The sequence below is a fragment of the Cnephaeus nilssonii genome, assembly GCF_951640355.1.
Source record: "Cnephaeus nilssonii genome assembly, chromosome: 5".
NCBI lineage: Eukaryota > Metazoa > Chordata > Mammalia > Chiroptera > Vespertilionidae > Cnephaeus > Cnephaeus nilssonii.
In genome coordinates this window covers 8979918-9005915 of record NC_137076.1, presented here as the reverse complement: position 1 = coordinate 9005915, position 25998 = coordinate 8979918, and the positions used below count along the sequence as shown (strand labels likewise).

The 25998-nt window shown below is 54.4% G+C and overlaps 1 protein-coding gene across 1 annotated transcript in view; it reads left to right on the top strand.

Annotated features, from left to right (window-relative positions):
- Positions 1 to 11359: 11359 nt before the first annotated feature.
- The window catches only part of WNT3A (Wnt family member 3A), a gene marked incomplete at both ends in the record, with an annotated part of 52327 nt that continues 37688 nt past the window's right edge, over positions 11360 to 25998 (top strand). Inside the window, one exon of the mRNA XM_079773162.1 lies at positions 11360 to 11430. Within this exon, the coding sequence (XP_079629288.1) occupies positions 11360 to 11430 (71 nt within the window). The remainder of the gene's footprint in view (positions 11431 to 25998) is intronic.

Here is a 25998-nt window from a genome sequence, read left to right as displayed (position 1 = left end):
ATATGCTGTCTACAAGAGACCCACATCAGACCAAAAGACTCACACAGGATGAGAATGAAGGGATGGGAAAAATTTTTCCATGCAAATGGAAATTAAAAAAAGAAAGGCTGGGGTAGCAATACTCATAGCTGACAAAAAAAGACTTCAAAATTAAGGCAATCACAAGAGACAACAAAGGTCACTACATAATACTAAAGGGATTGATCCAACAAGAGGAAATGTCCCTGGTAAACATATATGCACCCAATATAGGAGCACCTAAATATATTTTTTTTAAAAAAACAACTTCTAGAGGACTTTAAGGGAGAGATCGACAGCAATAGTCAGATTGGGGACTTTAACACCCACTGACTTCACTGAATAGATATTCCAGACAAAAAATTAACAAGGAAACAGTGACTCTAAATGACACACTGGACCAGATGGATTTAATTCACATTTATAGACCATTTCACCCCAAAGCTGCAGAGTATACATTTTTCTCAAGTGCACATGGGTCATTCTCAAAAATAGACCACACGTTAGGATACAAAACAAGTCTCTACAAGTTCAAGAAGATTGAAATCATATCAAGCATCTTCTCAGATCACAATGGAATGAAATTAGAAATCAACTCCAGTAAAAACAGTCAAAAACATTCAAACACATGAAGGCTAAAAAGCATGTTATTAAACAATGAATGGGTTACCAATGAGATCAAGAAAGAAATTTTAAAAAACTTCCTGGAAGCAAATGAAAATGATCTCTGGGACACAGCAAGAGCAGTCCTGAGAGGGAAGCTCATAGAACTACAGGCCTATCTCAAAACACACACACACACACACACACACACACACACACGAAAAATTAATAGTAAACTATATAACCCTACAACTTAAAGAATTAGAAAGAGAACAACAAGAAAAGTCCAGAGTAAGTATAAGGAGGAAAATAACAAAAATTAGAGCAGAAATAAATGACATAGAGACTAATATATATATATATATATATATATATATATATATATATATATATATATACACACACACACACACACACATACAAAAGATCAATGAAACCAAGAGCTAGTTCTTTGAAAGGATAAACAAGATTGATGAACCATTAGCCAGACTCATCAAGAAACTAAGAGAGAGGACCCAAATAAATAAAATCAAAAAGGAAAGCAGAGAAATGACCACTGACACCACAGAAATACAAAAGATTGTAAGAAAATACTATGAACAACTATATGCCAACAAGCCAGAAAATGTGGATGAAATGGACAAATTCTTAGAAAAAATGCAATCTCCCAAAACTGAATCAGGAAGAATCAGAAAACCTAAATTAGCCAATAACAACTGATAAAAAAGAAGCAGTCATTAAAATACTCCCAGCAAACAAAAGCCTGGGTCCGGACAGCTTCATTGGGGAGTTTTACCAAACAGTCAAAGAAGAACTAACACCTATATTCCTCAAAACATTCCAGAAAATCCAAGAGGAAGGAACACTTCCAAAATCTTTTTATGAGGCCAGCATTACCCTAATCCCAAAACCAGATAAAGACACCACAAAGAAAGAGAATTACAGGCCAATATCTCTGATGAACATAGATGCTAAAATCCTCAACAAAATTCTAGCAAACCGGATCCAGGATTTCATTAGAAAGATCATTCACCATGACCAAGTGGGATTTATTCCAGGAATGCAAGGATGGTACAATATCTGCAAATCAATAAATGTGATACATCACATAAACAAAGTGAGAGACAAAAATCACATGATCATATCAATTGATAAAAGGCTTTGACAAAATTCAACATCCTTTTCTGATAAAAATGCTCAGCAAAGTGGGAATAGAGGGATCATACCTCAACATAATAAGAGCCTTATATGACAAACCTACAGCCAACATCATACTCAATGGGCAAAAACTAAAACCATTTCCACTAAGAACAGGAACAAAACAGGGATGCCCGCTTTCACCACTTCTGTTCAACATAGTACTGGAAGTGCTAGCCACAGCAATCAGACAAGAAGAAGAAATAAAGGGCATCCAAATTGGAAAAGAAGATGTAAAATTGTCATTATTTGCAGATTACATGATACTGTACATAGAAAACCCTAAAGACTCCATCAAAAATTATTAGACTTACTAAATGAATTTGGCAATAAATAAATAAATTTCTTGGCAAGATACAAAATTAATGCCAAGAAATCTATGGCATTTTTATACACCAATAGTGAACTTACAGAAAGAGAGACTAAGAAAACAATCCCATTTACCATCGCACCAAAAAAATTAAGATACCTAGGAATAAACTTAACTAAGGAGGTAAAAGACCTCTACTCAGAAAACTACAGGACATTGAGAAAAGAGATAGAGGAAGACATAAACAGATGGAAGAGCATACCATGTTCATGGATTGGTAGAATCAACATCATTAAAATGTCCATACTACCCAAAGCAATCTATAGATTCAACACACTCCCCATTAAAATACCAATGGCATATTTCACAGACCTAGAACAAACTCTCCAAAAATTCATCTGGAATAAAAAAAGACCTCGAATAAGCTGCAGCAATCCTGAGAAAGAAGAACAATGTAGGAGGGATCTCCATACCAGATATCAAGCTGTATTACAAAGCCACTGTTCTCAAAACTGCCTGGTACTGGCACAAGAACAGACATACAGACCAATGGAATAGAATAGAGAACCCAGAAATTGACCCAAAACACTATGCTCAATTAATATTTGACAAAGGAGGCACGAGCATACAATGGAGTCAAGACAGTCTCTTCAATAAATGCTGTTGGGAAAATTGGACAGATACATGCAAAAAAAATAAAACTAGACCACCAACTAACACCATACACAAAAATAAACTCAAAATGGATAAAGGACTTAATTGTAAGACGGGAAACCATAAAAATACTAGAGAAATACACAGGCAGCAAAATCTCAGACATTTGCCAAAGCAGTATCTCCACCGATACAGCTCCTAGGGCAATAGAAACTAAAGAGAAAATAAACAAATGGGACTACATCAAAATAAAAAGCTTCTTCACAGCAAAAGAAACCATCAACAAAACAACAAGAAAACCCACTGCAAGGGAGAACATATTTGCCAATGTTATCTCCGATAAGTGTTTAATCTCCAACATTTACAGGGAACTCATACAACTTAACAAAAGGAAGATAAACAACCCAATCAAAAAATGGGCAATGGACCTAAATAGATACTTTTTGAAAGAGGACATAAGGAAGGCCAAGAGGCATATGAAAACATGCTCAAAGTCACTAATCATCTGAGAGATGCAAATCAAAACAACAATGAGGTACCATCTCACACCTGTCAGAATGGCAACCATCAACAAATCAACAAACAACAAGTGTTGGCAAGGATGCGGAGAAAAAGGAACCCTTGTGCACTGCTGGTGGGAATGCAGACTGGTGCAGCCACTGTGGAGAACAGTATGGAGTTTCCTCAAAAAACTAAAAATGGAACTCCCATTTGACCCAGTGATCCCATTTCTAGGAATATATCCCAAGAAATTAGAAACACCAATCAGAAAGGATATATGCACCCCTATGTTCATAGCGGCACAATTCACCAAAGCTAAGATTTGGAAACAGCCTAGGTGCCCATCAGCAGATGACTGAATTAGAAAACTATGGTACATCTACATAATGGAATACTACGCTGTTTTAAAAAAAATAAAATAAAGAAGGAATTCTTACCATTTGCAGCAGCATGGATGGAACTGAAGAGCACTATGCTACGTGAAATAAGCCAGTCAGTGAAAGAAAAATACCACATGATCTCACTCATTTATGGATAATAAAGAACATTATAACCTGATGAACAAAAAGATAGATACAAGGGCAGAGAAGCATCGAACAGACTGTCAAATTACAGCAGGAAGCCTGGGGTCAGGGGGTAGGTAAGAGATCAACCGAAGGACTTGTATGCATGCATATAAGCATAACCAATGGATGCAAGACACTGGGGGGTGAGGGCATTTATGGGAGTGGGGTGGGGGGGCAATGGGGACATATGGATACATGTAATACCTTAATCAATAAAAAATTGGGGAAAAAAGGAAGATATAAATACCAAAGCTCACTCAACAAAAAATAACCAAAATAGCTCTAAATCTATTAAATAAATTGAATGTATAGTTATAAAACTTCCTATAGAAACTTTTCTTCCTAAGAAAACTTTAGGCCCAGAAGGCTACATTGGTGAATTATACCAAACATTCAGGAAATAAATAGCAAGTCTTTACAAATTCTTCTAAAAAAATTAAAGAGTTGGGAACACCTGAGTAATCCATGAGGCCAGAACTACCCTGATGCCAAAATCAAACAAAAATATTATTTTAAAAAAATACCAGACCAATATCCCTGTGAACACAGATGCAAATAGTTTTAACTAAGTTTATCATATCCAATTCAACAATATGTAAAGAAGACAATATATCATAACCAAGTGGGATTTATCCCAGAATGTAAGGTTGGTTTGCTATTTGATCATCAATTAATATAATTCAATATATTAACTGACTAAAAAATAAAAACTATGTAATTGAGTTTTTTCTGCAACTATTAATAGATGCAGAAAAATCACTTTACAAATTCTGATAAAAACTCTCATCAAACTAGAAATACAGGGGACTTTCTTCAACCTGAGAGAGGGCATCTATGGAGAGCCTACCATTGGTATCATGCTTAAATGGAACACTGCATGCCTGTCCCCCAAGATCAAGGGCAAAGCAAGGATATCCACTCTTGTCCTGGAGCTTCTAGCCAATGCAATAAAGCAAGAAAAAGAAGTGAAACGTATCCAGAATTGAAAAAAAAACATAAAACTGTCACAATTGTCTATGTAGTAAATCCTACGGAATCTTTAGAGGTGGGGAACTATTAGAACTAACAAGTGAGTTTGGGAAGGCTATAAAATCAATATACTAAAATCAATGATATTTTCACATTCTAGCAGCAAATGATGGAACTTGAAATTGAAAGAAAAATACCATTTGAAATAGCACCTCACTTCCAGACTAAGAGGAAGAAGCTGGTCTAGGGGCAGATGGAAGATTTAGGAGAGAGAGGGATGGTCGCTGAGCCTGGAGCGAATGAAAACAAATGCTTTGCTAAACTTTCTGGACCAGCAGGACTGATGGAATATTCATCCTCTGAGACAGGAGAGATGGAGGCTCCACTGCAGGTTGTAATGGGAAAGCTGATGACCTCAATTTCCCTTAGTGACATGAGAGAGGAGGGAGTCTACTGGAATTGCAGAAGGAAGTGAAAGAAGTTGCTGGTGGGGCACCAGATTGGGCTGTGGAGATGTGGGGAGATGGGGCTGCTGGGTGGGGAAGTCCTGTAAGCAGGTAGAAAAGCATGTCACCCACCAAGGGGTTGATGACCTTAGAGAAAACACATCATCAAGTGCCATTTGGTGCCAGAGAGCAGCAAAAGAGGAAGGGAGTGGCTAGTGGAAACCTGATCAGCCTTAAACCTCTGCCTCACACTGCTTGCACCCTCCCAGGATCAGGCTCCCCCTGTCCTGGCTCACAGAGCCCAGCATAGAGATGTGGGGAAGTAACACCCCAGCCTCCCGCAACCTGCGGAGATGGAGACCAACGGACATGTGTGTCTCCCACCATCACTGAGGAAGGCTCCAAAGGTGACACTTTGGGGTGTGGTACACCAAAGGAGAGAGAAGTCAGACCGTTAGCCAGGGTGACAGGGCAGTGAGAAGGATACCGCCAGGGAGCCACCTAGACTCTAAGCCTAACCCTCTGAACACTGGCCTCATGAATCTCACTCTCAGCACCAATTCATGCCCTGAGGATGGGAACAGTGTGTCTCGAGTGGTCTCAGGATCAAGTGAATTACCCAACACGAGTAAAGCAGACCCGCTGGGACTGTGGTCATCCTGTTACCAGGAAGAGAGGCCTCAGGAAGGCCAAGAGGTAAGGAGTGGCTGAAGCTCCCTCCACCCATTGCAGAGCCCAGGTGGGCACTGCCTACAGGTTAGGGACCTCACTGTGGCCCCAGTGTCCTGTCCCCTCTGCTGCCTCATTCCACATGGAAGCAATGTTGACCCAGAAGTGGAACTTCCACAGGTGACCACTCAAACTAATGGCCCCATCTGGCCATCACAGCAAAACAGCACATTAGACAGAAGGCTAACACCCGCATTTTATAGATGAGTAAGGCCACAGAGCCAAGATTGCAAGGCCCCCTGGGAGCTGAGCCTCCAGAAAACTAATCTACGGTCCTGTGATGAGAGTCCAGGATTCCAGAACTCCACGATGTTAATTTTTATCCTCAAATTCTGTTCTCTTATACTGCTAAGCGTTCTGAGAATCATAGATTCAGAGTCTTATGGCTGCACCTTCTGGAGCAGGGAATGGAAGATCATGCAACAGAAAGCCACTTGAGCTAGGGCTGTGCGCTGGGGATGCACACAGTCTTATTCCCGGGGTGCCTGTGACAGCCTCCCACATGACATCCGGAGGCACAGGCTAACGTGGAGGGTCTCTGGAGGGTGGGGTCCAGAAACAGAGGTCTCACCCATTAACCCCTCAGTCTCTGCCACTCGCTCGGAGCCTACTTTCTCATACAAGGAGGGGCTGACCTAAGAGTCCAGTCATTGCCACAGGGTCTATTCAGAGCGTCCTATCAAAATCAAAATGGAGCTCTCAGGGGTAGTTAGAAATGGTGACTGCAAGAGGGGCATTTGCTGTGGGATATCTTGAGACAGGTGGACTCGTTCTCAAGAATGGAAAGGGCCTCACTCTCTATCCACCGGGCAGCTCAGAAAGATGAGTGCACTTGACCCCACCGCACCCTTACATCCTGACCTGGCTTTTCTCCATGTACAGGGTCTTCCACCACATGGCCTCATAAACTTCAAGTCCCGCCTCTGGTATTCAGACCGTGGGAAGCACCTAATCCCCAGAGACTGAGACCCCATCCTGCCTCACTTCCCTCTGGGGATGTGAAGAACCTCTGCCCACCGGGAAACAGATGCTTCAGGGGTTCCAAGTGAGATCAGGGACCACAGCACCGGGCAGGGCCCAGAACCCAGAGCATGTGTTGTCACTGTCTCAAAGGGCTTGGAGAAGTCATCGGATCCAACAGCCTGCCTTTATAAGGAAAACCTTCTGGAAGCCATAAAAATTGACCAGGGCTAGAAAGGAGAGGCTCTTAAAACACAATATGCCCACAAACTAAGAAAAAAGGGTATAGGCCAATGGAAAGATCCAGAAACACACAACCAGATTAGATGTGCAGTAGGGGTCTCCAAGAGGTACATGTGAGATCAGGGGAGAGATGGGGAGGCAGAGCAGCTGAAATGGACCATGCATCTGGGGGCCACTCCCAGCTACTTGTGTTAGAGCCATGGTTGCCAAACTGTGTGCCAAGGCACCCCGGGCCGTTGCAGCAAATCCCTAAGGCAGTGCACACTCACAGGAGACACAGCAATATTGTCATCTGCAGGAAAGACACCTACTGGCTCTAGGTAGCTGTATTTTAGCTGGGATGGGCCATATCCCTTTGGAAGTTATCATATCGCTATGAAGCTGGCCTTCTGGCTGATGCTGTGATAAAAACAAAAAAAAAACACGTACCAGTGAAAATCCACAAGGAACAGAAAGTAAGGTTTTCTTGCCAACTGTGCGGGCATAGCTTCCCATTGGTAAGTAACTGCAGTTATAAGAGAATGAAATAAAAACAGTATTCTTTTAACTAGTGTAAGTTTTTTTTAAAGAACTACTCATTATTATGGTTTTTGGACCTAATGACTTTCTAAACAAAACTGTCAGGTATGGCCCAGCCAGTGTGGCTCAATGGTTGTCGACCTACAAACCAGGAGATCACAGATCGATTCCTGGTCAGGGCACATGCCTGGGTTGCGGGCTAAATCCCCAAGATGGGGTGTACAGGAGGCAGCTGATCAATGATTCTCTCTCATCATTGATGTTTCTATCTCCCTCTCCCTCTCTGAAATCAATAAAAAAAGATATATTTTTTTTTAAAAAAAACTGTCAGGTATGTCTTTTGGCCTGGGCCACTCTGAAAAGATGACTGAGCATGGACAGAAAGCCTGAGCCCTCTGTCTGGGAGTGCAAGGACCCCACCCCTGAGGAGCAGGTGCCCCAGAGTCTCTCTCTCTCTCACACACACACACAGAGAGAGAGAGAGAGAGAGAGAGAGAGAGAGAGAGAGAGAGAGAGAGAGAAGGTGAGGAAAGCTTCCAGAAGGGGCAGGAAGAACACACCTGCTTCTGATGAGACCCCCATCCTGTCTGCACTTGGTCCCTCTGAGGACATAGCTATGGGCTTCCCACCTCCAGCCCCTGGTGGCCCACATCCGTTCCTGCCTCCCCAACTTCTTTATGGAAAAGAAGGAAGTTAAGGATTAGGCAATTAGTATCTGAAAGCCTGGCGTCCCCCTCCCCAATACAAGAAATACCACTACAAAATTCCGCCTGATACCTGCCATGAAGGATTTCAACACCACCACAGGTAGGAGCTCAACACCTCAGATAGCAAACTGCCCCCACACCAGGTCCTCACCACCCTGACCCCAGCAGGGGCCACCCAGAGCTCCTGGGACCAAACCTTCTTTCCCCTCAGGGCCTATTCTGGAAAGAAAGCCGCCCCCATGGGCCTCTTCCCGTCTGCAGCGGTGCAAAAACAGGATCTTTCCTCGGGAGTCATCCACAAAGCGGGAAAGTTGCGGAATCAGACCTGAGGCCCTGGGTAGGTCAGGGAAACTCCCTCGGGACGACAGCAGAGGGCGCTGCCAGGAAGGACTTCACCTTCAGCAGCTTAGTTGAAAGGGAAGCTTAGTTGAGAGGGAAGTGGCCAGGGCCAGGCAGAGGCACAAGCAGACATGGAGGGGGTTGCGGGGGGGGGGGGGGGGGGGCGGCTGTCTCTCTCTTCCAGTCAGGGTACAGAACTTCCAGCTGAAAGTAAGGGAGCGGGGAAGAACCTCACCACCCCACGGTAGTGGACACTTCCCTTTCCTGCACCTGTGTTCCTCTCCACACCACCCCCGGGATGGCCTCGCCCATGCTCCTGGGCTTGCAGGGAACAGACTCAAGGGCTTCGACGGCTCCTAGAACATGGGGTGAAGGAAGAGCTTCCCTGGCCGGTGCTCTCTGGGAGGCTTGCTATGATGCGTGTCTTCATGTAACTCTCCAGAACAGGGAGGCTTCACCTGGGAGTGGCAGCGTTCACCTTTCACTCCCTCTTCCCTCCCCACCACCTAGCACCACGGACGGCAAAGCCCAGGAAAGAGAAGAGACCCAGCGCCGCCACCCGCCGCAGGGGGAGCCTAGAGGGCCCGAGCAGATGAGGGGCAGGATGGAGGACTGAAGAGGCAAGACCTACCTGCTCCATCCCGGTGGGATGTGGGATGGCCGCCCCTGTGTATGGATCCACCCCTGTGTCTGGGGGCTCCTCATCGAAGCTCGAATCCCAGGCAGGCCGAGCACCTGCGGAGGCAGGGGTAGGAGCTGCAGGTGGCTCCCGTCCCACTCCCACAGCCCAGGTCCCCAGTAATTTGATAATTGGGCGGAGTTTTCTCTGAGAGAGAGTGGAAGTCCAGAGGACAATCTAGCTCCCTCCTGCCCACCCATCTCATTCCAGAATCCCTTCTCCTTCCCTCAGTGGGGGGAGGGGGGGCATTCGTTGACTCAGAGGAGGGGTGTAGGGAGGAGCATGCGTAGACAAAACTGGATCCCAAAGCTGGTGAAGGGAAAAGAGCTTTCCTGGAAATGCAAAGGCTTTGCTCCCCATTGGGAAAGGGCTCCTGAGGCAAGTGCCAGGTGACCACAGGGCTCCCTTTGCAGATGACCGGGCAGCATGCTGGGGGTGAACCCTGCCTCTGGGTCTCCAGCCAGTGCTAAATCTGAAGGGACATCGAGCCGCCCCTGAACTGGGGCCTCTCTGGGGGACCCCTCTATGGGGCCGACACATTCTGCAGACCACACGGTACCGTGTGACCCAACTCAGAGGTTGTCTGAGCAGCGGTCATAGGAAAAGCGGCATCATGGCAGAGCCCGGCTTAGGATTTCCAGACGCAGCCCCCAAACAATGACACGAATTCCGGCTCTGCTCCCCTCACAGCATCATTGAAACTGACCAGTCTCCCAGGGGCGCAAGCATCTCACCTGTTATTATCATGTGCGCCTGGGAAAACTGTGTGAGGGCTGACCTCTCCCCTCTCCTCCCCAAATAACAGCTCCTGTGTCTCCCTGGGCTACAGATGAATATGCAGACAGCCACACCATGGACTGCAAGCTGGGGAGCTAGAGAGCCACTCCCTGAGATCTTGGATCAGTCACTTTCCCTTTCTGGTCCCCCCTCCCCCGTCAGCAGAACCGTAAGGCTTACCTCCGTCGTCAGAAATCCCTTCTGGGCCCTGTCAGACCCGGCGATGCGAGGCCCCAGAGCTCAGGGCGCAGCTGCTTCGCTGCGCGCGTCACCTCAAAATACCAGGAGATCCCGCGTTCTCTTTCCTGGTGGGGTGTGGGGAGAAAATGGGGGCGTCACCACCTGTTTCCCAATCTTAACCTTCAGATACGTGGTTGCACCCTGGGCGCCCACTCAGCCGCCGTCCCCAGGGCCGGCCGTTCCCAGCCCAGCCCATCTCCGTCGGCTGAGCTGCTCGGGCAGCCCGGATCCCAGCGGACCAGCAAGGCGCGGCTTGCAGGGCCGGCCTCGGAAGAACTGGCAGAGAGATGGATGGAAGGGAGCGGCAGCCGGCCACCATGAAGGCAAGGGACAGAGCGCGAGACACAGCAGGAGCAGGAGCGAAAGCAGGACAGCGCGTCCCACGGTGAGCGCAGGGCGCGCGGGGCTCCAAACGCAAGGCGCGGCCCGGGAGCTCGGAGAGGATGGTTGCCGACCACGCCGTCCAGGTTGGTCGGCAGGCGTTAGTTCCCTCCCCATCATCTCCCCCACCCCCACCCCCCGCATCTGACAGCAATTCCTGAACCCTGGGTGCCTCCAGCGCACCCTGCGCATCCCGCGGCCGCGGGAGGGGCCAGCGCCTTCGTAGCGCCAGTTCCCAGAGCCCCGCCCGCCCCCAGCCCGGCCCTCCCTGCCCCGCCCCGGCCAGGGCCCCGGCGGGCGCCCCCCGCGGCGCTGCCCCGCCCCCGCCGTCCCGCGCTGCCTTGGGCCGGGGCCCGCCGCCCCGCCGCCGGCCCACCTGGCGCAGCGCCGCCCTCGGAGCCCGCACACCCGCGAGCACCCGCGCACCCCGCACACCCTGCGGCCGCAAGAAGACCCAGCGCCGCCGCCCGCCAGCTTCCAGGGCCCCGGCCCGCCTGGCGCCCGCGCTCTGCCTCCCCGCGATGGCCCCGCTTGGGTACTTCTTATTCCTCTGCGGCGTGGAGCAGGCGTTGGGCAGCTACCCGATCTGGTGGTGAGTGAGCCTTTCTCGCGTTCGCCGCGGCCTCTGTGCGCCCCCAGCCGCCATCCCCTCGGGCAGGGCCCGCAGTGGCCCGGGGCCCGCGCCCTACCCCTTGGATTCCGCGGGCCGTGGGCACCCGGCTGTTTCCCGGGGCGGCCTCTTTTGACCTGTTCGGGCCAGGGCTGGGATGCGGGTGGCGGAGCTTCCGGGGACATTGATCCCCGGGCCAAGAGGGGCCCCGGCGGGAGACGAGGCGAACGGTGGGCTGGAGAGAGGCGGGAAAAGGGTCCGCACAGATGTCACGAACGTCTGGGCAGCCTGAGTCCAAAGGAAGCGGGGAGGGCGAGCTGGGAGGGAGAAATTCGCCAGAGATTTTTCTTAAGGACCGTGTCTCGCTCACACACACACACACACACACACACACACACACACCTTAAAACAAAGTCGTTGAGACAAGACCGAACAGCTCGGGGCAGCGCAGTTACGTAAAGACAGCAGCGGGGACTGGCCAGGAGCGGCAGGCGCAGTGGGGCCGGTGCCAGGCGCTCCGTGCCTCCCTCCGCTCTCCCGGCGAGAGGGTCCCGAGGGGCCCTGTCTGTGAGCCGTCTGCCTGGACTCCCATCGCCCGAAGGAGTGGCCGAGAGGTGCAGAGGGAGTGAGCATCGAGTTTGAGGTTTCCCTGAGTGAGAGGCCCTGGACCCCACCTCGGAGAAGGCTAGGGCGCTCTGTCCTCTGCCCCAGACAAGGCACATCCCTGTGAGACCGACCTAAACCTGGTCATGGAAGTGCAGACGAACGGAGAGAAGGATCCCGAGAGATCACAGCACACATGGGGGGGCGGGGGAGGACGCTCAGGGTTACCCTCCCTCCTGGCATCTGGTTAGGCCGGGCCTTCACCGCCAGGGTCGCCCCAAGCCCCCTGCGGGGAAAGCGGGCGCCGAGGGGCCGGGCGCGCCGTTGGAAGAGACCCAGAGTCGGAGAGAAGCCTCCCCACACACTTGCGCGCTCTGCACACACCCTCCCAGGAACCCTCTCCGACGGCTTGCCTGGAATTATAATAATTACGCCGAGGGGAAGGGGGAGACCCAGCGAGCCCAAGTACATCTAATCCGATAATAATTTTTCTCTTCGAGATTGTTCAGGAGTGGGGGCGCCCGGGGTGGGAACTACGGTCCAGGCGCAGCCAGGCGGGGCGGAGCGGCAGGGTGGATGGGGCGGGTCCGGGGGCCTGGGATGGGCGGTAGAGCGGCGGGGATGCGCCTGGGAGAGACCCCCGTGCGCCCCGCACCCGCGTGTCACCTGCAGCTCCGGTGCCCCCCGAGCGCGGGCTGCGGCGAGCGTGCCTCCGACGCGGGGACACTGACGCTTGCCCCACCAGCCGTGGGGGGAGCCAGGGAGCGCGTCCAGAGGGCCCGCGGCCGCCAGCTCCCTCGCCGGCTTCTAATTAGAACCGCCGCTGCATTCCTGGGCGCAGGAGGAAGCGCCTTCACCCTCGCGCTCCTCTCGTAAAGAAGGGCCCTGTCACCCGCCTCTTGCCTGCCCCACGCAGTGAGAGCTTCGTCCTGTTGAGCCCGCGGGACCGTAGCCTTGCCCCCCACCCCCACCCCCCCCGACAACACACGTGCGTCGCTCTTTTCACCTGGGCCATGTGTGTCCTGTCCAAATGGACCCTAACCTGGCCTTCTCCAGATCAACGCAGGGGGTCCTCTCCCCCAGGAGCTACCACTAGGCACCCACCCAAGCAAGAGTGCAGGGCAGCCTGTGGCCCGCCGAGGGTAGGGGTGTCATGGAACCCCACTTTGTTTGCACACTCAGTGATTCTCTGTTTTCCTGAGAAGAAGTGTATCGGGTGGACACAACCTCAGGGCTCCTGGGGACCACTGATCCCCCCTCCTCCTCTCTGCTCCCAGGCCAGCTGGATACAGGAGGGGTGCTGTCTCCCCACAGGGCACACAAGCAGAACAGAGAAGGGCTCATGAAAAGATGGGGGTGACAGCAGGAAAAGCCTCTATGTTCAGCCCCACCTGCCCCGAGCTCCCACAGGTGGCTCCTCCCTTCTCCTGCCCGCAGCCCACACGGGGGCCTGAGGGACCCTCCCTTTATAGCTTCTCACCTTCACGCCCAGCCTCCCTAATTGGCGGTTCTGTTTCACCCTTCCTGCCCAAAAGGAAGTTCCTGTCCCATTCCTTCTCCCCACCCCAGCAGCTCGCATGTAAAAGTGAAAGTGATGGGGACTTCCTCACCTGAGAAATAGCCAGGAAACAGCCCAAGTCGGGAGTAATTAGGCTTTTGAAGTTGGTGTGGCTCTTGGTGGTGGTGGTGGGGGGGGGGGGCGGGGGAGGAGGAGGGACAGGAGCAGCAGCAGCCTGTGCGGGCCTGGAGGGCACAGGCTCCCCGGACCATCTCAGAGTGTTGTTCAATGCCGGAGGCCCCAGGTCCAAAGGTGAAATGGTCCTGAGAGCAGAACGCTGAGAGCTGGGAGCCCTGCCGAAGCATGTGCTCCTGTGACAGGTGAAGGTGGGAGCCCAGAGAAGGGAGGGGCCTGGGCACCTGACACCCCTGGCCAGCGCTCCCTCCCCTCACCAGGCTGCGTTCCTAAAGAACCAGAGTTAAGTGGAGGCCCCCTGGGAACACAGGAGAGGCATCGGGTCTAGGGGACACAGAGCCCTGTAGAGAGCGCACCCCCCTCCCGTGGGCAAGGTGATTCCTGTTGTGCTTTGGGCGCCTTCCTTCCACTTCCCACCCCCCAGTAGCATAGCCAGGGCCCTGGAGACCATCTTCTGCCTCCATCCTCACCCTCCTGCCCTCCAGGCCAATCCCACCCTTACTTCTCAGAGCTACTGCCCTGATTTCACCTGCACAGGCAGCCTGCCCGCCCCCCCTTTCCCTGTAGGGACCCCCTTCCAGCTGCCTGGCCCCTCACTAGCCCCTGCTGGACTGCAGGCTCCCCAGCACAGAGGCCATGCCCTGGAGCAGATGGCCCCCCAGCTGAGCTGTGCAGTGTGGCTGAGTCCAGCCTTCTCCCACTCTTCGGCCTCTCATCTTCCTCCCCAGACCCCGCCAGGCCCTGCCACTCCTGGGCATGTAGGCACCAACCAGGAGCATGTGGCCAGCCCTCCCGCTCCTTCTAGCCCCCAAGGAAGGCCCTCACCTGCCCTCACCTTCCGAAACCCCCTCTGTGGTGGCCCTCCCTCATTCTGGCCCCACAGACTCCTGGCACATGGGTCTTCTCATTCTGAGGGTGAGACATAGGCCTCCCTCAGTGGGCCCCACTGTTTATGGGGTGAATATGCGTGTTGAGTTCAGGAGCAGGTGAAGGAGAGTTGTGGAGGCGTTGCCCAGGACCCTCAGCCTCACAGCATGGGCAAAGAGGGGGAGAAAGAGGGGGAGGAGAGGAGGAGAAGGGCTGGGCAAGACTCAGGCTTCTTAAACAGCAGGGCCAAGTGGGCAAGATTCCGGAACTGCCCTGACTCTGTGAGCTGCATCCATGTGCCCTCCCAGGGTGGCCCTGCCCGCTGTCTCTCTCCAATCCTTCCTTCTCTCTCTCTCTCTCTCTCTCTCTCTCTCTCTCTCTCTCTCTCTCTCCCACCCCTCCCCCCGCCTCTGTCTGTCTCTGCACCCCTGAGGCTGCTGATGGTGGTAGCTAGCTTATAAAGCTAGAGAAATCCCAGCACCAGCTGACACCCCAGTGTTGCAGGATCGTGGGGCACTAGGAACAGTGTTCTGCACAGAACCACCAACGGACATCCTTGTCCTGAGGGGCAATGTCAGAAATGGCCACAGACAGAATCCATGTGGCCAGAACACTGGTTCATACAACACCAAGTCAGCTCTCCCTCATCTTGACCCCTCACAAACCGACTGGCATCCGACCCTCTGACTTAGCCACCCAAGCACTCAGGCCTCTTTCTGGGGCCTGGGTGTGGCAGCTTCTCCCAGATTGGCTGCCCTCCATTTTGCTGGGCTTGTTATCAATTTTTATGAAGTGGTTTTCTGTTTTATTTGCATAAACTTGCTAGAACCCTTTGTGTCAGGAGAACAGGATGGATGCATAGAGGAGGAGCAGTCTCGGAGAGGCTGCAAATTATACTCTTCATGGCGGGTACCCTGTGCAGGTCTCCAGCCTCAGGATGGAAGCGCCGGGTCCTGCCCTCAGGTGTGGCCCAGGACAGACAAGCAGGGCCGGGATGTACACCTGTCCATGGAAGTGTCAGTTATCGGAGAGGGCGGTCCACAGGTTGTCCATGAAGAAATGAGAACAGAAATTAAAAATACGTGTGTGGGGCCCTAGCTGGTTTGGCTCAGTGGAGAGAGCGTCGGCCTATGGCCTAAGGACTGAAAGGTCCTGGGTTCGATTCTGATCAAGGGCACAAGCCCGGGTTGCGGGCTCGATCCCCAGTAGGGGGCGTGCAGGAGGCACCCAATCAATGATTCTCTCTCATCATTGATGTTTCTCTCTTCCTCTCCCTTCCTCTCTCTCTAAAAATCAATAAAAATATTTTTTAAAAATACGTGTGGAGCTGCTGGTGTGGCCCAGTGGTTGAGCATCTCCACCCATGAACCAGGAAGTCACAGTTTGATTCCCCTCAGGGCACATGCCCAGGTTTCAGGCTCAATCCCCAGTAGGGGGCATGCAGGAGGCAGCTGATGATCATTGAGATTTCTATCTCTCCTCCCTTCCTTTCTCTGAAATCAATAAAAAACATTTTTTTTTTTAATGTGCTTGGGCCCTGGCAGTGCCTGCACTGCCGCATTTCCAGGTATTTTATAATGGATTAGGAGTTTAAAAAGAAAACTCAAAATGCAAGCTGTTCTCGAGCGAGTTTGAAAAGCGTCTGTCTGCCTGGAGCCCAGAGTCCCCTGCAGCAGGCAGCCCCAGGGACAAACGCCCTTTTGCTTCACCACCCAGCTCTGCATTTGGATTTTTGAACCAAATGTGAGGCCTCGTATTTGCCCTTTTTAAGGGTGGTGGGAGGGCTAAGGAGTGTTTGGAGCCCACACTGCTGTGTGGGGCCCGAGAGGTGGGGGCCAGAAACTGCAGGGCGCCAGGAGGTGGATTTTGGCTCCGAGTGGGAAAGGCTCCCTGAATCTGAGAGCAGTCCCAGTGCTGGTGCTGGGAGGCGGTGGGCTGCCCATCCCTGGAGGCGTGGAAAGGGACAGCCTGCTGCCGCGTGGGCCCGTGGACACCTGGTGCTCACCACTGCCGCTGACAGCCCTCCTGGTCATTTCCCCAAACACCACCAGTGCAGTCTGCAGTCTGAGTAGCTTGTTTGTGTCAGACAGGCACTGTACTGAGCGCATCTTGCAGAGAAGCCCCGGCACAGACAGCAGACAGCCTGCCCGGCGCACCCACGCTGGGTTGGACTTGAGCTGACTGGGTCTCAGGTTGCGGGGAAAGAGACCCCAGCCGGGCTGCCCGCGCCCAGTTCAATCTCCCTCCCTTTGTGAAACGGTCACAGGACTGTCCCTGCATCACCGCTGTGAAATCCCATGAGGGGGTTCATTCTTCCCCCCTTTTCACCCTGTACCCCTGAAATTGCTGGTGAGGTTTTGTTGAATGAACAAATGAATGAATGAACCAGTGGAATCTTTCCCATGAAAAGCAAGCCACATGAGGTGGCCTGAGCCGAGGGACATGAGGACGTAGCTGAATGTTTTTACAGAACCCTCTGAGCTCCCCATTCTGGGGCTGGGTGCCCATGACTCACTGGGGAGCGCTACCTCGGTCTCCCTCCAAGCCTCCACAGGTGACACCCTGGAGGTGTTTAATGCTTTGGCGCTTCCACATTCCTTCCCAGACAAAAACGTGCCGCCGCCGCTGCCGCCCAGGGAAGCGGGCAAATGCTTGGCCGCAGGCACTCGAGCTTCTGCCCACCTGCTGGGACTTGCTCAAAGTATGTGTCAGTAATGCTTTCTGGCCCGGTGGGTCGGGAGTGCTGGGAGGGCTACAGGCAGGGTCATGCACTGGGCAGGGAGGGGTGGGTCCGGGGACCCCTCTCCCATTGGCCCTCCCTGGGGAGAAGGTGCTCAGGCTCTGAGGGCAGGGTCTCCCAAGTGTAAGAGAGCGAGAGGGGGCGTGCTGCCTTCCCTGGGGTCCCCTCGGTGTGCAGAACCTGGAGGTTCTTTCTCAGGCAGGTCTGCCCCCATGAGGGAGCCTCGGCTCCTTGTGGCTCTTGAACAGTTCCACCCAGAGGAGCCGAGCCCGTCCATCAAGCTAGGCAGCCAGCAACCCTCAGGGCAGCCAGCCACACACGGGCCTCCGACCTCAGGACAGGACCCTCTTCCTCCTGTGGAAAGGCTCTGGTCTTAGAAGACAGGACAGCTGCTCTGGAGGCCTCGTGCGTCCTCAAGGAGGAGGCCCCTGCACAAACCAGGACCCTTCTTGCCAGAGACCCCACGGGGTGGACAGCAGAGGCCACTGGACCTCCTTGCTCTCCCGGGACCGAGGCAGAGCTCTGTGCCTGCTCTGCGCCCTCAAAGGACAAGAGAAGGCACGGCTTTGCCCTCTGGGAGAGGCACCTCATGGCCCAGACCGGGGAGGCCGTGCAGAAAGGTGGAGAGCCTCAGTGGGACAGGCAAGCAGACAGCGGGGCCGGGGCGCAGGGTGCTTCCTGGGAGAGGTGGCCGATTGATGTGGGGCGGAATGTGCCCTAGGGCCGCCAAGGTACAAGGACCCACGTCCCCACCGCTCACCTCCCTCTGGGAGCCTCAGATAGAACGCGGCCCACATCCTGCCCTCCAGGCCCACCCGAGGCCCCGCCTACAGAGCCCGCCAAATGCTCACCTGAGATCCGGCCGCCCATCCAGACCCGCCTGGACAGTGCCCGGGGCCAGCGTCTCTGCCTGGGGATGTATGCCTCTGCCCAGAGCCTCTTCTGTCCGCTGGCCCCTCCACAAAATCATGGTAAAGTCCACACGGTGAGGGCCACCAGCCAGACTGGGTTCTGGACAGCCTGCTCCCCTGCATGTCACAGCCAGTGCCGCCTCTGTTCCGAGTAAGACAGCCTGGCAGGGCGCCCAGCCTCTGCAGTGTCTGTTCAACGGGAGTGAGCGCGGAAGGAGGGAGGGAAACCACCAGCGCTAGCGGGCCGGCCGTGGTGCCCGCGGCCCCAGCCACAAGCGGAACTGAGCCTAGGGGCCACTTCGCACGTGGTGTGTTCTGGGCTGAAGGTGACACCCCCACCTTGGAAAAAAGACAGGTTTGCCGTCTCACCGACTTAATGCTGCGGGTTCCTTTCATTTCCCTCACACGTTTTTCCTGGTTGTAAGAACTGCAGGGAGCAGCTTGCGCTCTGCGTTTTAAGGCTTGCCTCGCCCGTTGAGCATTTTTGGAATCTCTGGGCCTTCTGAGTGATGGTGTAGCAGTTACTCAGGTCTGCGGAGTGGAGGTGCCATGTCTGACTGTGGGCCCTTTCTGCTGTGTGGTCACTCCTGCAGGGAGGGTCTCTCCTGAGCTGGGATCCAGGGTAAAGGCTCGGAACTCCGGGGGCTGGGGGAGGAAGACTGACACATCTGGGGGTGCGTTCAGTGTGGGACACTGATTTTGAGAGCCCTGTGGGACATCAGGGTGTGATGTCCAGCTGGACAGCTAAAATTCTGCTAAGGTGTGGGCACCTCCTGGGATGCCATCCTGCACCTCAGGGTTGGCAGAGGAAAGGAAATGCAGGGGTGAATCACGTGGCCAGGAGCAAGTAGAGGAAATGGGTGAAGCGAGGGCAGGTGGCCTTCAGCCCTCTCCCCAGGACGGGCAGGCCCTCATGTCCCAGGGGCCATCAGGGCAGGGCTGGCCAACCCCCAAGGCGGCCATCGGCTGAAACATCCTTTTGTAGCAAAGGCCACGAGGAGGAGGAAATACGTGGTACCCCTGAGGCAGGGTCAAGACCTTGCTGTGATCTGGATTAAAAAAGGGGGTAATAGATTTCAGGGTCCCACCGCCAGTGCTCACCTGGACAGTCATTTCTCCTGTGAGTGACCCCAGTTGGCATTCCTGTGCAGCGCGTCAGGGGCTCAGGGGAGACTGGAGGACTAACCTGCCGCCCAGGCTCCAGGTGAGAGCTCAGCGTGGGCTCCGGGGTTGACTGAGGCCCCTCCCAAGAGCCCCTCTCATTCCTGCCGGACAGAGACTCCAGTTTGTCTCCTCAGGCTGGGCAGCAGGCTGTCACTTCCCGCCAGGCATCGCTCTTCCCATGACGTGGCTTCAGAACATTCACCACTGGCTCCGCCTCCTCCTGTTGGTGCCTCTGAGGGGACATGTGGGCTTGGCCCTGGTCACCTGCTCATCTCTGGTTCTGGGTCACTGGGCTGGAGGGAAGTGAATGGCCGCCTCGTGGAGATGGATGGGGCTGTAGGGGGTAAGGGGTCAGGTCTGGTCCCACTCCTGACCTGGATCAGATGCTGCCTTCCTGGGTCTGGCTGAACCCACATTCTCAAAGGTGGCATTGGACATCCCCAGAAGCCTTGGGGTCCGGAAGCAGAAACCAGAGGGAAACCTTGGCTGCCAGACTTATGGGTTTGGACTTGAAGAGGCCTCTCAAGGGGTCTCCTTGCCAACAGGGAGGCGTTGCAACCCCAGACTCAGAGCTGGACACACCCTCAGTGACCCAGAATCAGAACCCCTTTCCCAGGGCAAGTTTCTGACTCAGCAGGTTCAGGGAACTCGGGTTTCTAACAGGTCCTGTGGTGGGCACGCTGTCAAGTCAGGGGCCACCCTGGGAGGACCCCGAGCTCACCCAGCCACCTGGTGTGTCAGCTGGGGAAACCAAAGCACAAAAAGGTCCCTAGCTGCAGGCAAAGTCAACCAGCCAGGGGACGGGCAGGGGCCACCACACGGGTCCCGCCCTTGATGACGGTTCCATGATGGAAATGGGCCATATGAGTATAGTGGTGGCTGGTGGGTTTTGTTTACTAATATGATGTACACCGTACTCTTTGTCTGGACTACATGTCCGTGTCCTCCAAATCCACATGTTGAAGCTCTGACCCCCAATGAGATATGTTAGGAGATACGATCACTGTCCTGAGAGGAGAGGAAGAGGCCAGAACTCGTTCTCTCTGCCAGAGGAGGACATGGTGAGAAGGCAGCTCTCTGTTGGCCAGTGTCTTCCTCTGAGCCATGGCCTCCCAGTACAGAGGGTCCTGGGAGCCACCTCCATAGTTTGTGCAGGTTGAAGGGAGTCGCATAGTGGGCCGGGCTGAGGTGACAGTGACAGGGCAGCTGGGCCAAATCAGGGGTTGGGCAGAGGCTAACTGCAGACAGAGGCCCGAGCAATGCCAGGGGTTTGGAAGGAAGCAGTAACCGCCCTCCGAGAGAGGGGCACCGGGCCGTGGGGAGAGGAGTGCTGGCTGAGGTGGGGAGCTGGAAGAGCTATCTAAAGATCTTGGTGACTGGCTGGTGAAGCCGCGCTGGCAGGGACCCTCAAGCTGCACACGGAAGGCCTATCAGCCCTGAGGTTCTGTCTCAGGGTCGGAGAGAGAAGCGCCTGTGAGCAGAGGAGGAGTCAGGGTACACCAGTCTGCACCGTGTAACACGTGGCCAGACTCAGTGCTTCAGGTGACACCCATTCATTAGTCCACGATCTGCAGGTCAGAAGTGGGGTGGCTCGTCTGGGTTTCTTGCTCAGGGTCTCATGACGCCAAAATCAAAGTGGCCAGTCTGGGAAGAACATGCTCCCAACCTCACCTAGCCGTCAAACTCAGGACCTTGTGGTGAGGGCACCCGGTCTCCATGTACTGGCAGCTGCCGGTCTGGTGGCTTGTAGCTCCTAGGGGCCACTTTCTGGCCCCTCCATCTTGGAGCCTCAGAAGCTCCAGGGGGCGCTGACTTCACCCCCAGCTGGAGGCTGTGCTGTGAAAACAACTCGTGGTGGGTCCTGATTGACGTCCGCTCTCCACCACAGGTCCTGCCGATACAGCTATTGTGATCCGCTGTCTGTCACAGTCTGGGCAGCAGGGTGGGGGCTCTTGGGGTCACATTAGAGTCTGAACTCAGTGGGTGGTGAGGCAGGGGGAGCCACGCCCTGCCCTCCCACAGCACGCAACTCCCCACAAACACTCGGAGCAGCCTCAGTGCCAGCCCCTGGGACAGGAGATGGCACCTCTATTTGCACCCACCGCGGCCCGCACTTGGGCTCACCTTCAGCCATGAACACGCAAACTGCAGCACTGTTGGCAGTTTCTGAGCCCAAGTCACCCGAAGAAAGCAGACACGTTCATCTCAGACGGCGGTGCGGCCAGAGAGCACAGCACGCGCGGGCACTCTCAGCCCAGGCGTCGGCTCAACAAAGAGACACACGCTCGCTCCCGAATCACAGGCTTGTGCTGCGGCTGCAGCCAGTCTGCTGCTTCCTCATCACGGCGTCTTCTCTGGTTCAAGGTGAATTCTTCCACCCATTCCCACGCTTGTCCACTTCCCCTCGTGCTCACATCTTATATTAGGGGCACGTTTGTCAGGATGGAGAGCCCGTGGCCGACGTCACCAGTCTCTGTGGATGTTTTTTCCTGCCCCGTCCCATTCTGTGCTGCCTCTAGTCCTTAGGAGAGGCCAGTGCATGGGAGTCCCAGGAGGCTGAGCCCCAGACAGCCACTGCTGCAGGTGGAGGCTGCTCCCCACCTTCCCATCCAGCCCTCAGCCCCAGCCCAGAGCCTCCCACTTCCACCTGGAAGTGTGTGGGGGAGGCGGGGGGGAGGGAGTTATAGACCCTGGTTTCCAAGTCTTGATTGCCTAGGGACATCTACTTTCTCCTCGGTGAGAAATCTGGGTCCTGGGTGCATGCAGTGTGGATGCTTTCCCAGCTTCATTGAGATTCAGGTGACACATGGCATTGTGTGAGGTTCAGGTGTACCGTGCAAAGATTTGATAATGTAGATGTTGTGAAATGATACGCTCACATAAGGTTAGTGAATGTATTTGGATTTTTTTATATGATTTTGTAATGGCTCAATTTATCCTTCAAGACCTAGCCAACATTTGGTGGCCCAATTAGCCCTCTCGGCCCTCCCCTACCCTCCTCCTGCTCAACACCCCCTGCCCTTGTAGAAAGGGACACCCCCAAGCACCACCACCACGCCCCCCCCAGCTCTATCCCCTGCTCTCAGTCTTCCTCAAACAGGGTCTGCATCGCCCAGACCCCCTTGGTCACCTGGTTCTTGAGCAGAAAAACCTTCCTGGAGGTAATTCAAGAAATGCAAGGGGTGGGAGAGGGATCCTGCTGGGGTTGGTGGAGGCTGGAGCAGCTGGAGCGGCATCTGGGCTGGCGGCCATTGGCACCCTGGCCTCGCTCAGGGAGGTGACGAGCCCGGGCCTGCCCAGAGGAGAGCCCGGTGGAGGCAGGTGGGAGCTGATTTAGCACCCCCAGAAATGAACTGGGGAGAGGCTACTAACTTGAGAGACCCTCTCTTTCCCCTAGAGCAGAGTCCTGGGGTGTGAAGGAAGCAGGGTGGGCCCAATCTTTCTGCCCTGGCCCTGGCTTGCAGGAAAGAAGGAAGATGGGAAGGGCCGAGGTGGTGCAGGCTCTGTGGGAGGTGTGGGAGCTGTGGGGTTCTGGGGTGAGTGCCTTGCCCCTCCTGTACCCCCACACAGAATACATCCCGGCCTCACATCTGGCAGGGGCCAGCCCCTTGAGGCTGGCAAGGACAGAGAGATGGAGTCCTCTTGTCTTTCTGTCTGAGATTCTAAGTCAACATCGACGTGAATTTTCCTTCTAGTGAGAGACGGGCTCCCCAACAGGAGGCCCGTGGAAGCTGCTGAGGAAGCCGGAGCCACCGCGGCTCCTCTCCCCACCTGGCTTCCTGATGGACAATCAGCCAGCCACACGGCTCCCGGGGCCTCTCACCTGCATCTCGCCATCGCTGCAGGGGGTGTCGCCCCCACCCCTGGTGCTGTGGTTTCCGGTCAATCCCACTAGTGCCCAGTGAGGGTGGGCACGCAGCCTGGTGGATGTGCCACAAAGAGGATTTGGGTCCCTAGCCCTTGGTGTGGAGCCCCCAGCACCTGCTTCTTGCCAGGTGGGGTCAGAAGTGGGGACACCACGCTTCAGAAACAGACGCAAACCTCAGTCTGGGCAGGCAGAGCCATTCACACAGAGTCTACACAGGCTGCGCAGTCCCCGGGGCCGGCACGAGGCATATGGTAGCTGGGTGTCGTAAAAACTGACTGCGCGGACTGGACAGGAAGTGGAGGTGGCGAGGAGAAGCAGGGCTCTGGGCACGGCACATTCTCTTTACGGTTCTCTGTGTCCGAGGTGGCCAAGAGAGGCAGGGGGTGTGCAGGTTAGCTACAGACTGTCTCCCACCACTGCCTCCTCTTGCCCACCCAGCCCTGCCCTGTCCTGGAGCCAGGCCAGGCCAGGCCCACTTCTCAGCCTGGAGGCCTCACCCTAACCAACGGATTGCTTCCGAGGGCAGACAGCTGACCTCAGGGCATCCTGCCATCTGTCCACTTGGTCCCGGCTTGTCCATCGGGAAGCCACGTGCCAGGTTGGCACAGGGGTCTCAGGGGAATAGTGGAGACAGCCCATCCATGCAGGGCAAGGGTGCAGGAGAGCCAGGAGCGGGTGCCAGGAGGCTTCCAAGAGAGACTGAACCGTTAGGTGAGAGCAGAGGGCTGGCTTTTCCGGAAACTTTGGGGTCCTGGGACTACGAGGCAGTTGAGAGTCAGGCCTGGCCCAGGGGTTCACAACAAGTGAATGAATGAGTCAGCCCCGCCGTTGCACACCACACCAGGGAGACAGATTCAGATGGAGGTGAGGGGAGGCCTGTGGTGTCTGGCACGAAGTCATGGCTGTTTTGTGGCTTTCGAGCAAATAATGGACAGGATGGGGAGTGCTCTGGAACATCAGGGTGGGGACATGCAAGGGACCAGAAGTCTGGTTTGGAAGTACTGGGTTCCGGGACCCGGGGCTGGCACCTATGGGAAGGAAGCTCGGCTTCAATGGGACATCTGACTGCAGGGTGGGTTGGCACGCTTGGAGAAGACAGGGTTGACCCCTGAGAAATGCACATGATCTGGAGGAAGGGAGGGTGCCCAGGAATGGTGGGAACACACAGGCTGTTGAGGGGTTTGGGTAGGAGGGCATGGGCTGACAGGACGTCATACAGGTGAAACCCTGCATTCAGGACTTCCAAGGAGAAGCTTCCCCCTCTCCAGCCTCCATCTGCAGCTGGTGAAGTAAATAAGATGGAACTGCATGCATGCTGCCTGCCGAGGGGCAAGGAGCAGGGTCTGCAGGGGAGAGAGGGTGCTCGGTGTGGCAGTCGGGGTGAGTGGGAGAAAGCCCTGGGCAGGAGACAGAGGAAGTGTGTAGGGAGGCTGGTGTGGCCGCAGTGCAGGGCCCCATGGGGTGAGAGGAAGGAGCCGGAGAAATCCAGACCCTAGCAGGACTGTGCAATGAGGAAATGTTCTCTGAGCCAACCAGGCGGCAGGCGCTCAAGAGCTCAAGGGCACGGGCTTTGTGCCTCAGGCCAGGAGGAGGCCTGGAAGATTGTGGAGACTGGAGTGGGAAACATGATAGGGTCCGCTTCCTACTTCAGAGAGCAGGTTTGTTTCTGTCCCCGGTTGCTCTCACCAGGGCTGGATGGAACTGAGTTACTTGGAGTAGGACTCACCAAGTACAAGTATCATAACGTGGGTCTGAGGGACACAGAAGCCTTGCCCCATCTTCTCGGGGCTCAGCCCTCCCAGGGGAGAGGAGATGCTGAATAAGAAGACGCCCCAGGAGTTCTGGCTGAGGCATTAATAAAGCTGCCGTTTCCTCAGTCTCACCAAACAAGGAAGGAGAAACAGGCCTTCCCACCTGGACCCCAGCTAGCCAGCACCCAGATAAGCAAGGACTCAGGGGCTGCTCTGGACCTGGGCCGGGGACACCCCACACCACACCGTCCAGAATAAGGAGGGACTGGGCTCCCTGAGGAGGAAGAGGACAGAGCATGCACAGCCCCGGCCTGAGTGAGCGTGGGTACCTCTGTGCTAAGAGACAGCCGATCATTGACGCTGATGGTGCATTCAGAAGCCATGGGTGTTGGCCCCCTAGGATCTCCCACCCAGCGGTGCTCCTGGATCTGGGGCCTCCCCCACCAAGCTGAAGATCTCCACAGCCCTTTTCCAGACACCCTGCAGGCCCTCTGTGATACCGGCAGCTGATGGAAGAGCGGATTGCACAGCCTGGCACCACTCACACCAGCATGAAGGAGGTACTGAGATGCAGAGCTCTGCCTGTGAGTGCCACCAACACACCCACGGGCAGCAGGACCATAGGGCACCCGCTGCAGAAATGGACAATCCACAGGCGGCAGACAGTGGGGCACCCACTACTGAAATGGATGCGTCCACAGATGGCAGGACCACAGGAACCACTCGTGGCGGCCGGATGGCGGACCACCCACGATGGAAATGATAAGTCCCCAGGGGGCAGGCCTGTGCATCACCTGCTGGATTAAATAAACTCTCACTCCTCCTGCCAAGAGGACCTGGTCATTTATTAAAAATGTATTTTATTGATTTTTTTTACAGAAAGGAATAGAGAGTTAGAAACATCGATGAGAGAGAAACGTCCATCAGCTGCCTCCTGCACACCGCCCACTGGG